The 14674-nt window shown below is 43.9% G+C and overlaps 1 protein-coding gene across 1 annotated transcript; it reads left to right on the top strand.

Moving 5' to 3' along the window:
• The first annotated feature begins 2265 nt into the window (after positions 1-2265).
• LOC110984139 (uncharacterized) lies at positions 2266-5686 on the top strand. The gene is made up of 2 exons (XM_022243973.2): positions 2266-2426; positions 3879-5686. The coding sequence occupies exon 2, from the start codon at positions 3888-3890 to the stop codon at positions 4677-4679; it is 792 nt and encodes a 263-aa protein (XP_022099665.2). The 5' UTR covers positions 2266-2426; positions 3879-3887; the 3' UTR covers positions 4680-5686.
• The last annotated feature ends 8988 nt before the right edge of the window (positions 5687-14674 follow it).

Here is a 14674-nt window from a genome sequence, read left to right as displayed (position 1 = left end):
CTGAAAAGATGGCGTCCTATAAAGGGGAAGGGAAGGCGGCCAGAGTTCCCACAAAGGGCATTTTCCTCTGCCTCCTGAATAAGCCACTGCCGCGGAGCACTGGTGATTTTCTAGGCCCCGTTGTTTTGATGAAACCCGTGAGGGTCGGGCCTTACAGCTGCTGCTCCACCAGTTTGACGAGCGGACTCGACTGTAACTGCCGTGTAGCTCTCCACAACGTCGTCCTTGGACAGTCCCTTGGACTGGATCCGTACGTCCCTCGGAGACTAGAACGACGGGCATGGAAGCCTAGATCGCTAGAGTGACAAACACCGAGAAAACAAAACCTCAACCATGTTATTCATTTATGACAGTGATTTTACAGATGGTGTGTAACCATCTGTAAAATCCCTGACGTAAATATGTGTCGGGAACTGGGGGGGGGGGACTTGCCTGGCCACGGAAATTTGAAAGGCGGGATGCTGACGTATTATATCTCTTACAGATGTACATCTGTAATGTGTATTACACTCCTGCAGAACCTTACATCAATATGGCGCAGTAATGTTTCTTGTAATTGTTTTCCCTTGTTTGAGTGCTATCAAATACATTCTGGTAGCTAGGAAGTCCGAAAAATTCTTTACCATCTGCCTTAATTTCCCCTTTCACCACGAAAATATGGAGGGGTAGAGGGGGATGTTTCAAGAGCCAATCCCCTGGTCAAAAAGGGCAGGGGATGCTGTGGCAGTGTCATGACAAATTCTTGACAATTTTTTGGTGATCTGTCTGAGATTCCTCCATTTTTGATGTTCTTTTGGTAATTTTAACACACACATTGGATCAGGTTATTATTATTTTGGAGAGTGGTATAGTCCACTCAGGTAAACGTGACTTGCGCCTGAGGTGTAGTTTCATTTGTGGTTGGATGGATCGGCGCTTCTGATATAAAGAGTATTTGTGATCCAACATGCACGTGTGAATATCGCCAAGCATGCTTTTTTGATGTGCAGAGCAATTTTCATATTTTTCAATCTGGAAGTTCTAACCACATGCCATACAAATGCACATCCGAATGATCAACATCCGACTCAACCAACCTATTCGCTTTACAAAACTGTTTGATTTTTATAAAAAAACATATTCGCTGATCTTCGCTGTACAAGCTTGTATTTCTTATATCTGAATTGTATTGAATATAAATCACTAAAGCTCTGTTTAATATAGGATGGAGACAAAGCAGACAATGAAACCATTCGGGAAAACTGGAAGTAATGACGGAAGTGACTCGCCAACTTTTTCTTCAGACAAAAGTTTAAAGGCCAGGAGTTGCCCTGACCCCGAGGCAGTTACCGGTAGTTTCCTGATGTGTGATGATACGAATCGCCTATATCAATGCATTGTCAGTTATAAACACGGAATTTGAAGATTACAACAATGTCGCTGATTAAGGAAAAACCCCAATATGTTGCGAGGTAAACTTTGCGGACACTGCACGCTTATATCCGCTTTCGGTTTACGCGCATGCAAAGACCAACGTATGGAAAACGCATGATCGACGAAGACAGTCATAAAAATGGTTGCACCGAAGGGTGTTTCTTTTTCTTCTCTGTATAGAGCACTAACTCCGCGCCTCGGGGTGCGTTAGATAGAGCCAGTACAAACAAATGAACGTACACAAAACGAGATCCCGTCATGGTGATAAAGTCCGCAAGTGTCCAGAATGACACAATAATTATTTTCACTCCAACTGGTATACTCTGTGCAATTTAACATGATACTGGATGGCTAGTAGGCCTAATGTCTCATCTGGGGAAGTGCCTTGCAGGGGTGGATCCAGATTTTTGGGGTGGGAGGTTTCCAGTTTTTTAGGGGGGCGAGGTGGCTGATTTTTTCGCCATTATTAAAGTCATTTAATCTCTTTTGTTTTAATCATTTTAATCTCGTTTGTCCTCAACCAAAAATGAAACCTCTACAGGGATGTATGCTTTTAGCAGGGCTTGCAACCTTTAAGCGTAGGCCGCCAAAAAGGGAAGATAGCAATGCTGGGGGGGGGGGCTCAAAACACTCTGGATGAGAGCCTGCCTTGTCAAGATGACCAGCGAAGTAAAGTCCTTTCACTGTGTTGTTCGTGCTTGGAGTGCCGTGTGATGTGACTGACAGCGAGCGAGAGCCAATCAAAAACTCCGCACAAGTTCACCGTGACTACTTCCGGGAATGTGGGAAGTCAATGACTTTGGTGGTGGTCGACCAGTTTCTGATTGACAGTTCGCAAAGGGCAATCAGAAACCAGTGTAACTCACTGCAGTCACTGTTTAGAAAGTTTTGCATTGGCATAAAAAGGGGCTGTGATCCCCGCACAGTCATATTTGCGCCACCACATCTTCTATAGGCAGCAAAGATCGAGCTGATTCGAACTCACTGCGAGATCCAGTCTGTCAACTTGCAAGGTGAGATTTCAACTTCAGACTAATCGACGCCAACTTACATGAAGTGGCAACTGCATAATGCATACATTGGAATGTTCTACCATGACAAACTGGGCATTCCAGCATGGGCATCATGCTGTCTGTCACCTATGTGACCAGGACGGTTACTAACACGTTTCCTAGCTAGATCTACAACTGTTGTTTTGTTTTTTTCTTACTCCGCCGAATTTCAGAGTAAGAAATTGAAGATTACACTCATACAACAATGGGCTTGGTGCATTTTCGTGCAGGGCTAGTCTAAGATTATCCTGAAAAGTGCCTTTAGCCTGCGAAAAACGTGGGGGCATACAAAAGGTTTTAGTACCCGTGAAAGCACCGTATAATTTCACAGGTACTAAAACTTTATTTGCGCCGCAAAACACAGTGACATTCAAGCACCCTAAAAAAACTTTCAGCTTGGAACCCGCTTTTTAAAAAAAATTCAACCATTAAATTCGCCCAAATGGCACGATTTTATTATGGCACTTGAGCCTCAGGTCGGCTCATTCTTGGTGCAAAAGCCACCACTGACGCAACACTGTGACGTCAGATGGAATCTGTGCTGCAAATTCGCAAAAGTTGAACATTTGAATCTGAGTAAATTTCCCTGCACGCGTTTCAGTTTGCTTCGTTTTGTGTTGCTAAATAGCGTGAAGCGGGGTTTACATGTTACCATGGAGCTATCAAACACAAGTAGTCAGAACGAAGTCCCTACAGACCGTAATCCAATTAACTGCTCCGGTCGGCTCCATAGACAAAGCGCGGCTACCAGCCCCAGTGTTGAAGACCCCAGACATTCTTTGTATACAATGATCGCCACCGCCAGGTAGCTGGTAACCCACAGACTCGCCGTGTTTCGCTGTGGAAAAGATGCACGAAGAAGATGCGCAGTTCTCTTCAGTAGTCCTCAGGAGTCAGCGAGTGATCAGCGCATGCTCTCGAAAATTCCAAATCAGCGGTGGTTATAAGGCAAAAGTCGGACGTTTTTAAAGTCAGTTATGACATTTTTACGTTTCCAGAGGTAGAGAACAAATTCCCAAAATATGAACTGCGATATTTATATTATAAGTCGCAATCCTAGTGGTTCCTACGGTTGAAAGAAGATGGAAACATGCTGCAGGAATGCATTTCACAACATGGTGAGGTTTCATGCCGACACAGTTGTGGACAATGACAGAAAGGAAAACGAATCTTCCCATGTTTTTGTGTGTTTTTTTATTTTACTCTGGACCAGCTACATTCCCTCAGTTTTGTCCTTGCAGCACGCGCAGTGCTGACGGTGGCTATCATTGACCCTTTCGATCTCTGTATGTGCTGACTCCTTGTGTTTAATAACTCCAAGATGTTACTGAACATAGCAGCTTAATTTGCCACCCTTGTTGTCTGTGGATTTTGCTTTAATTGACGAAGTTTGTGATGTTTTTTCTTTCCTAGCTCGCGAGGATGAAGTTTGCATTGCTGTTCGTCGTGCTGTGGCTGACAACCAGTTTAAACCTGTTGCCGCTCGATGGCTCAGCAGCGCCCGAGGAAACACACTCAAGTTGCAGCTCGTTTGGCTGCCCGTGCCTGCCTGGAACCCCCGGTATCCCCGCCGTGCCCGCTCCCCCGGGACCGATGGGGCCCAAGGGGGATCCCGGGGCCCCAGGGGAGGTAGGCCTGAAGGGGCTGAAGGGAGACCAAGGCTCCGATGGCGCACCAGGCCTGCCGGGTCGACCGGGCGAGGTGGGGGAGGCAGGCCTTGGGCCACCCGGGAAGCAAGGCCCGCCGGGAGTGTCCGGTCTGAAAGGGGAGAGGGGCAGCCCAGGACCCGCGGGGCTGGTTGGCCCAAAAGGTGACTGTGGTACCAGCACTCCTCAAGTGGCCTTCACTGTGGCCAGAATAACCAGATACCGTTCTTCGGGAGGTCCCCTGACCTTTGACAAGACAATATTTAACGTAGGGGCGAATTTCGACCTGTCCGGTGGTACTTTCACGTGCAGCGTGCCCGGCGTCTACGCATTCATCTTTTCAGTCTTAAAGATACCGCAGATAAGCTCCATTTATGTGTCTTTGTATAAAAACACTGAACAAACTGTTACAGTTCACGACAGTACTTCCGGGTATCACCAACTAAGCAGCAGCTCCGTGATGGCATTGGTGCCGGATGACCGCGTTTATTTAACCTTGGTCGGTGAGGTTCACGGCACTACTGCCAATTTCACCTCGTTCACGGGGTTTTTGTTGTACCCAAACTAGAAAGGGTTGTTGGGAAAATTCTCCACCGGTTTTTGATGAATTTAAATTTAATGAGACAAAAATTCTTGATTCTGCGCTTGTAAAGATACAATAACTGAACACGTAAAATCCAAAACGCGTTTAACCACTGAGACACTTTTTCGTAGAAGAGACAGAGTGATTTATAAACAGCAATAGAATCAAGAATTTGGGCATCTCGCCTCTTAACGGCTTTGCTTTATAGGTGACTCGCTATTTCAATTTTGGGGGTTGATATCTTACACAAAAGCAGTGTCGAAAACGCTTCCTGGTATTTGATGAGCTTCCGCGCGTGCAGGGTGTTTGCTAGGAAGGATACGCCCCTCCTGTGTTCATAAAAAAACAGGCTACATTTTTCATGGCCTGCGACAAAATGGCGCTTGACCACAATACAATCTACTCTGGATCTTTGGTAGTTATGATGCCTTCCTTTCCTAACACAGTACCTGGATAGCTGAGGCTTTTATTACATGTGTATTACTCAACTTTATGATGTTAAAATGAAAAGTACAATAAGACAGGAAATTAGTTTTAAATATTTGTAATGGAGAACAGCAAATTTTAAAAATTTACATTAAAACGAGTATAATTAAGAGGCAAAAATTAAAGCTATTAGCATACCACACTTGATTACAAACAAGAAATATCAAGATATTTAAATATCAGTTTAAAGACGGTATGTCAAGGCATGCGAAATAAAGTTCTGTCACGCTGTTTTTGTTTTCTCTTTGTAATCTCGGGGAATGGGGGTACATTTCCTTCACCCTTTCACCAGGGATGGGCTATTAAATCTCCCCCACTTTCTCGTTGTGAGAACAAAATTAAGGCGGATGTGGAAGGTTTTTTCGTACTTCCCACGCAACAAAAATCTATTCGATATCTCTCAAAAAGGAGAGTAAAAAAAAAATCCGAAATATGCTGCTCCGATGTAAGATTCTGCAGGAATATAAAGCACATTACAGATATACATCTGTGTCTTGAACATCTCACCCTTTAAGTGTCATTATGGTGTCAACCCCTCCCCTCTTTCAAATTTCTATGACCCGACAAGTACCCCCCACCTAAATATTTTATCCCCTAACTTCAGGCACAAATTTACACCACCGTGTTTTTAATTGTTTTGTGATGAAGCTCTTCCAGGAAGATGTCCATGTCAAAAAATGTACACATATGATGGAAGGAACGGGGACACGTTCGAAATGTGGTTGGTCTTTTTAGGAGAATGGTTTTACATATTTTTGAAGCGATAACTTTGAATGTGTTAAGATCGGTTCCAAATGTGACATCCAGGGAGAAGTATCTAAGTAAGGGGGGTCCTGATGGCTGGGGACATAAAGAAAACTTGAGGCCGAGACTCCTTGCACCTATTCGTCCCGAGCTGAAGTGCACCCCCAAGCGGCAGAAGAAAGACAGATGGTAGTAAGTTTTCTTGGGTTCTTGCAAGCGTTCTGCGTATACGCAGATACCATACATTAATTCGTTACGCGTACTCAGCGTGCTCCACGTTAAACGTGCCATTGATCGCAGTATAAACGCGCGCCAGTGCGGTACAAAAAAAAAACACAAAAAACCAAAACCAAAAACAAAACAAAACAAAAACACGCCCTCTTTTGTTCAGCTCGGAGCGGATTGACGGATTCAGGGAACGGGTCTGCCTCCCCCAACGGATCTGTTTTATTCAAACTTAATTGAGGAGCTTTTTAACCCTAAGCCCCCAGGCTACGGTGTATGCAAAATCATACCAGATGATTTGGGAGTGTTTTTAATACGGGCAAAATTCAGGGTGCCACCAAGAGGTGCTACAGAAAAGGCCAGTTTTCGAAGTGCAATGTGGGAAATGGTCAGCAAATTCTATTCGTAGGTTGTGCGGGTGCGGTGAACTTGAATTGTTTCTGATGTTTTGTCACTTAATAGTTTTTTCTTTCTATGGTATGGAATGTCCCAATCTATGAAATATTTCCCAAGTTGTCTACTTCATACGCTAAAATCATAAAAAGGCGGCCATGCTTTTGTCGACAGTAAACTTTAAATGTGGCCTCTCCAAGGTAAAATCTTGGTGGCGCACTGTATTGTGAGTCGCTCTCATATTTCTTCCCCCAAAGCCTCGCTCTCAATTTCGATATGGCTGACTCACGAATAAGGTCCGTTCACGCGTCCAATGTTACATGAAGTCTCATTATTGCATGCACGTACCCTGTGCGAAATAAGGTTTCCTATACAATAGAAAAGACTTACAGGAATTTGGTGGACGGCTGGCTCTGAAACGTTTGAGAAGACCGATTCGGAGCTCCCGTTTCCTCGTTTACATTCGCTGACTGTGCATAATCTTCCCCACTGTCCCGTTCTGTTATCATCGACGTAACAACTTGAGTTGAAACTGAAGCAGACAAATGCACTGTTTTCCAGATTATTCTAAACAACCACAGCAGCAGCTGTAACAATGACGAAAATAGCAAATGCCTATCCTTTCAAACTGCCCATACAAAAATGCCAGGTATGCCGGCCCAATGATCAAGGCATTGTGTGTGATCACTCGGCTCTTCATGGATATTCTATACAAATACATTGCAAAGCGCCAGAACGAAACGTCTGGCACAGTTTGTCCGTTGCAATGAATTTTGTGGCTAAAGGTTTCTGTATAGAAAACTCTTGGCAATATTAATCACGTATAAAAATAAACCAGTTGATCGACAGTGTGCGCGTACTCTACACTACAGTACTACAGTCTCAAATTATTGGGTTCTATACTCAAATTATTTTACAGTTCCTTGAATCGTGTAAAGGTGAATTCGGTCTCTAATCAACTAAGCTTAAAAAACGAATTATGAAAAAACAGGTCAGAATATAATAAAACCCTCAAGTGAATTTTGTCATTGATGAGCAGCATATCAGTCAGTCTTGATTTCACTGACGTTTCGGGGGGGGGAGCAACAGGGCGATGCCCCGCCCCAAAAGAGTAAAAATATTTGTGTTTTTTTTGAAAAAGGATAACAATGGGAAAGATCATTTTAAAACAATGCGACTTCCAGAAACGTGTGAAACGGCCCAAATTTTAACCTCTCTCCTCAGAGGCCATAAATGGTTGCACAAAGAAATTTTGATTTTTTTGTCCGCAAACAGTTTTGCTTTTCGACAGACATGACAATACATGTACATGCAAATGACTTGGGAGTTCTATTCCTTAATGTGAAAGGAAGACATCAATATTTATGCGCAGACAGTTGTCCTTGAAGTGAGTGTTTCGAGTCTAGTGCAGCCGAGATCAAACACACGCGGGATCCCTCCTTTTAAGAATTTGAGTATTGACTATAACGATAAACGGTCGTCGCTGTCGCTGATAAACCGATGAAATCATCGATTGGATCTCAAGTAAGAAAGCTCTACTTCTTCCAGTGGCCACTTTACTTAGATTCTGACTCCGAATTGCCCTGAAAGGCAAAGCAGGGCAAGGATTTAATGCCGGGAGATTGAGCCGATTTGACGGATTATTTCACCGAGATACTTTTCGAAATTCAGGGGGGGGGGAGCGAATTTAAAAAACAAAACAAAAAAAGCAAAACATGTAGAACTTCTCAGGCAGTGGCCATAAAAATTGTCTGATCGCAATGGTGTGTTTAAAAAATCCACAGGGAGAGAGACGGTAAGAATGAAAAAGTCATTGCCTGAGGTAAACATTTGCCGAGATCTCCTGCAATAATCGTCGCAAAAGAAATTAGATCATATAAGAGTGGGTGAGGAGACTAAAGGCCGCCTCCGATTCACTTGGCTGCGGTTTGAAATTATACACGACTCTATGGGAACTGGTTCCAGCCACTACCAAAGACTCGTGCGTAATTTCAGGCCTCATCCAAGTGATTCCGACACGGCCTAACATGCGATGGGCCAGCACCCACCGCACCGTCAATTCTTCTCAAATGCAGGAGAAAGTATTTGAATGTTTCGAAAAATGTCATTTTTCATCCGCGTATCTCAGCAAGTGATGATGACCCAGTCAGAATGTGTTGAACGCACCGATTCTAATTTTTGTGTACAGGTGTCACTGTGTGACGCGATGGCGTCAGTGTTTCCACTCCTCAAAATTAAATTTCCTTTGAGATTTTCTGAAATTTCCTTCAATTTCTCTTTGAATTTTTTTCGTTTCTCCTTAAATATTGCGCATCTGAATGCACTCCTTTTTCATAAACTGAATGGAGCAGCGATTGCGGCGGCAACCCTGCCGCTTACAGGAGGCTGAGACCACTGAGGTCAAACGAATCACGACAATACCACGGATACCAGACTAGGCCTACTGGTTTAACCTATCTTCGGACTTTTTTTGGACGGAACCAGTCAAACAGCCGCGCCAACACTGCCGCGAAACGAGGCTTTAGGATGGCAACAGTAGGCCCCAAGGGCAAGACGCTGCATATAATACATACCGTACACCCAATCCCTGTCCTGAATTTGCCAATTTTTTCGTTGGAACACAACTGAAATTTAGTTTTCATGATTTTTTTCTGTATTTTGGAAAATTCTATAAAATTTCCGACTTCAGAATTTGGATTTTCCTTAAAATTTCCTTAAATTTTTCATTTCCTTAGAAATTTCCTGAGGACGTGAAAATTGTCTTTAAAATAAGGAAATTTCTCTAAAAGTGGAAACACTGGAGGGCGTGCCGATGGGTTTATCGAAATACTGCAGGTTGTCTCCCTCCGTGACTTCATTTTCACACCAAAAACCAATTTTGAGTGTTAACCATGGGAACCAAGTGAAAAGTTACAAAAGATTGACGTCAACAAGCAGAAACATATAGCTGTAACGAGTTTTAAAGATCCCAGCTCAGGAGATTAAAGTCACAAAACTACAGTTTAGAGTCAAATAAAGTGACAGGCAAAATGTGGGGAAAACCCATGAGTTTCAGGCACCAGTATGGGCGACTCTGTTAGTTGGAACAGCGCCCTCGCTCGATGTGAATGAACAAAAAATTATCATCAAGGCAGCTCGCCGAGTGCCGAAGTGGCGTCACGGTTTTACATTTTCCCAAAGGTTGTTTGCTTGCAACCTGCTTGGAGGCAGTGTTAATCCATAATCATCCCACGTGTCCTATAATCAGGCTTGCAGGTGCCGGGCGCACCTGGACCAACACGCGAGGCGTCATCTCACACGTCTCTAGCCTCCTTGCATCCTGTATTCCTGCCGCTCGCGACCTGTACGTTATTAAAACACCTGTTGTTGCGCCTTGCCGATGGACGAGGTGTACTCGCCAGTCGATAATGCTCTGACCCTGCGAGGTGCATCAATAATTCCTCTCCCCCGTAGGAAATGATGTTTGCGGTGTTCAGTCCACAAACTCAACTGTCATTTTTGGCACACTGGCTCGTAGTACTGACCCCACGTAATCATGAAATAAATACATTGCCACGCACGCGTAAAGCGCGTCCAACATAGGAGAGTTCGAGCGACGACAACAGTTAACTATGATTTGACCATTCTTCCTCTATGGTTCGACCAACGTCTCCAGAACGAAGGATGATTTTGGATATAAGTTATTATATCTATCAGTATACAGAGGGAGCAATTTACATGAAAACAAATGTGCAAATAACTGTGCGTCGTCGACCAGGAAGGAATGAGAGTTTGGTGACGGGGAGATTTAACCCCCAAAATAGTTCGACTACGGTCGTTCGAGTGTGATTGCACAAAGTATGTGCATGATCAGACAGCAATTAACCTGTGGTCAAACGCATTGTTTCCACGCCCTCAGGAAACGGCGCCAGGGTCTATTACTCAATGGAGAGCGTTAAAATTAGTTTGGCTCCCTGTCTCTGTCGTCGAATCCGACGAAAAAAGGCTGTCTACGTATTTTTGGTTACTGCATAAATGTCTGTGGATACACCGCGTACTTTCCTACGAAAGAATGGTATTATTGCTCATCTTGAAAGGAGACTAGTCTTCACGCCTCACGGAAGTTTCCCCTGTTGAAATGTCGGCCTTTACACACCTTCGAGGAAGCATCTGTCAGATCCACGATTACAGCCTTTATTCAAGTAGAAACTCTCCAGCGTGTAGTGTTTAAAAAAAAAAGAAAGAAAACGAAATCGTCAGTGTCCACGTGACCGAAGGCAAAAGGTGGTCCCCTTAGTTTCCAAAACGTCAAAACCTTTGGACAAAACGTCAAAATGCGTCGTCAGTTTTTGACACTGATTAAAAGCAGACTGAAGTCTCCGTTTCCAAGAATGCATTGTCGGTTCTTACATACCATTATGTGCAAAGGATGATCTTGAACCAAATTTTGGAGGAGGGGGCGGGCAAATTATTATAAGGGGCCAAAGAAATACCTGTTTGTGACTTTATGGTGGGAGGCTACAGAGTTTGGGGCATTCTAACTTACCGGTACATTTTAGGAAGTAGCATGGTCCTAAAATTTGCCTTTTAGAAATTATTTCTAAAATCGGTATACGGGGTGGAGGCATTGCTCCTTTGGCTATCCCCTAGATCATTCTGTTAGTGGGTACGTAAGCTTGTCAAAATTCCACCCCCAGTATACCGGTGCGACCGTAGCATGAATTTGCGCGACATCGACAGTGCAACACGCTCCACCGTGTTAATCATGTACTGCCATGGCGATCGCCTGCATATTGTTATCCACTTGTCATCGACTCGCCCTTTATATGCGCCACAGCTGTCCAATCGGCAATCAATCATATTATTAGAAGGCCCGTAATCTGCCTTGCTGATCGGAACGTTTTGGCCATTTTGTGAAATCCAATACAAGACGCCGCGGGAAATTAATGGGAGTTGATGAATATATCGGATGGGAAATAAAAATGCCAGAAAAAGCTTCTGCTCTTAATGTGTTGGATTCCAAAGTTTTTCCAGCGGTTTTTTTCGTTCGCTGGAATCAATGCCTTGCAAGCATTCTTGACTTGCAGAAGGCACAGTGTGGATTTGACGTGACCCCCACAGAGTTGGCCTCGGCACAGACGGATAGTAGGCTTTGGTTGGGCTGACAAACCGACCCTTCTTTCCTGCTGACCAATGTTTTGAATCAAATATATATATGTACCTTGAGAAAACTTGAAAAGATTTGGAAAGTCACACTGCAATAATGCAAGTCCCTGTTCATGACTTTGCCGTTCAGCTTCTTGACTTTCTCAACAGCAGCCAACCACCCCTCCTCACGACACCGATTTGTCTCTGTTCCTACTCTATACCCATCCACGCTGTTAATTAAGCACTAGATGTGGTGAAACTGGGACAATTTTACCGCCCAAGAGTGTAAAGGCTACAGTGGCTACTAAAAGACAATACTGTTTCAAGTTTCCATTTTTGGAGGACCGTTTTAAATGTCTCGTTTTACTTTTTCCCTGGTGCTTATATTTTTGGGAAATATTATGTCAGAGTCTCTTATGTACCGAAAATGTTTGCGTCATTCCATTTAAAAAGAAAAATACAAATCAATCAACGTGTATTTGTGATTGTGAATCTGTCCAGTACAGAAATAAGGTGCACTGCATCGGTTAAAAAGCGCCAAGAAATACGATTCTCGCCTGTCGAGTTTCACAACCAAGAAGTGGTCATGAAAACCGCGTTCTACCGTTCGCCAGAAAACAGCCATCTAGGGGAAAAAGCAGCACAAGGGATTAATATCTCGGCTGCTTTCTTTGGTAAGGGTTTGACACCCAATGCCAAAAAGTCAGGTGTGAGCATCAATAACGTCAGGATATAAATCCACGGATCTTCGCTTTGAGACATCCCAGTGTTTATTTCTTCGACACATATTTTTTCAAAAACCCATCCATCTTTTGACCGAATCTGGCATATGTGATTTTGTTTTCGGTGGTCCTCTTCCGTGTGAGCACATAACGCCATTTACGCGCTCGCATCAATCACTATTGCGCGGGAATTTGTCGCTGTCGACCTGGAGGGATTTATAACGGTGGATGGAGTGAGAACATGGAATGAACTGGAACGATGGATTTTTTTCTCTTGCAGAACCACTGCTCATTTCATAAATCAGTTCCGGGTCTCAAATTCAAAGCAGGAAAATTGGCACGAACCCACGCGCGTCGACTAAGCTTCCAGCTCCCAGCTCTCGATAACCTCATCTGTAGCTACCGCCGGTTGCTGCAACCCAGTCACGTGCCGTTGGCATCCAATACTTGCGACACGTCTGTTCAGGAAACCATTCAATCTAACAGAAACAAAATCACTGTGGGGACTCAGAGAAAAATTGACTCCGAGTTGAGCTGAGAGTGAATTCACTGGTTAAGTGTGCAGAGAGACGTGTCTGCAATCGACGTCTGGGAATGCCGCACCGGCCCAGATATTGCCGCGGCTATTTTGTACCCTCTCTCAGCCGTCGAACTGTGCCACATATCGAACTAAATAATCGCCTAAAATGACCAACAATCGATCGTTGCTATGCTGGCTAATAGTCCTTGGCGAGTGAACTTGGAAAAGCGCCGTAACTGTATTTAGTTTGACATTCGAGGTGGATGACTGCATCGAGAGGGAAACTGGGGCAGCATAAAATGGCAAGGAAAAGGATTGGAGTGGGCATTAATTGTTTTCCAATGGAAAAGAAATGCTAAAGCTTTGTCTGGTCGGTGAAAACCAGAACAGGAAATTAAGTAGAACACGTGCACCCTGGTTCCAAATTACTTCAAGAACACTTTTGCACAAAGTCAGAAACTGCAGACAGTGCCACACAAATGAAAACAAAAATCGGGCGCAAACCATAATTTATTCCACGTCAAAAACCTCACTTAAATCTCACTTCCAAAGTTGTTGTTTAGTGAGCTGTCCAGGGATGGGAGAAGCGGATGACGATTTGACGATCGGCGGCGAATACAGCACAGGATCTAGCTGTGTATACGAGTAAACCAGCTTCTGTTAATTAAAGTCTCAGGTCTCATTTTAATTCATAAACAAGAGCGAAGTTTTGCACAAACAGTGTTCTGTCACCACTCCGTCGTTCATAAGTCAAACGTAGTTCACATGCCACACCAAAGCTTTACACATCACTGGTTCCAAGCGACCCGCGTGTACGTATGTACCCGAGTATAAAATTCCAAAAAGCAAAGGGCATAAAATATAGTTGTACGCGGTGCAACTACATGAGTGACGCTAATCAAACATATGGGACCTATAATGCAGTTAAGGTTGAAAGACCGTAGCTGTCATAGGGTTGGAAGGTTGTTTCCTAATTATGGCTCCGAATATTCAAATATTTAAAGCACACCGTATGCTGCATTTTAATTTTGAAATGTAACATTTTTATTATCCTGGCTTAATTTTATCTACAGACGAGTTTGATTCGGCAATGGTATCCACCTGTTGTTGGTCGGGAGTGTTCATTTTGATGGTAGCGATGCGACCGTAAGGCGTGCGTTTCATAGTCTTTCGTGAACCAGAGAAGTTCAGTTCCTACCAATGGAACCTCCGTTGCTGAGAAAATCCCGCCCTCTCTTGGTCCAGCTCGAGGCTCATTGTCTATGCCATGTAATAACACATCATTATCACTAGTGGGGTTGAATGACTCCACCAAAATCAGCGCTTCCATGTTGCTTTTGAATGTACGACACCAGGACGCTTATTGAGCGTACTGAAAGAAATGTACGGAAGGTTCAAACAAACGCAGGCGTTATACGGAGAAATGACGCCAAAGGGCAGTCTGTAATGAAACACTTGCAGTTGGTCATTTCTAATCTGAACCCAAGTTTAATACCCTCCAAAGACAGCCACAAGGGGGAAAACTCTCTTGGTAATTCGCTGGCCTTTGTATCTTATCAGTCCAGGATAGAATTCGAATCAGTCACCATTAAGCCTGCTGATGATATTTGGCGGCCCCCTTTCAGCATTTGACTAGTTCACCAGTTCCTTTGTTACTACTTGTTCTTGACTTCACCCAAACAATCCAACAAAACCATCCTGTGTTTATTTCATGGAATACGCGTCGCCTGTTCTCTTTTAGTTATTCATTTTTTTGGGGGAGG

This window comes from Acanthaster planci, linkage group LG05, assembly GCF_054643075.1.
Source record: "Acanthaster planci isolate LZ-2023a linkage group LG05, COTS_SCS, whole genome shotgun sequence".
Lineage (NCBI taxonomy): Eukaryota > Metazoa > Echinodermata > Asteroidea > Valvatida > Acanthasteridae > Acanthaster > Acanthaster planci.
Note: the sequence above shows the minus strand (reverse complement) of the source record. Positions and strands in the feature narration are given on the sequence as shown.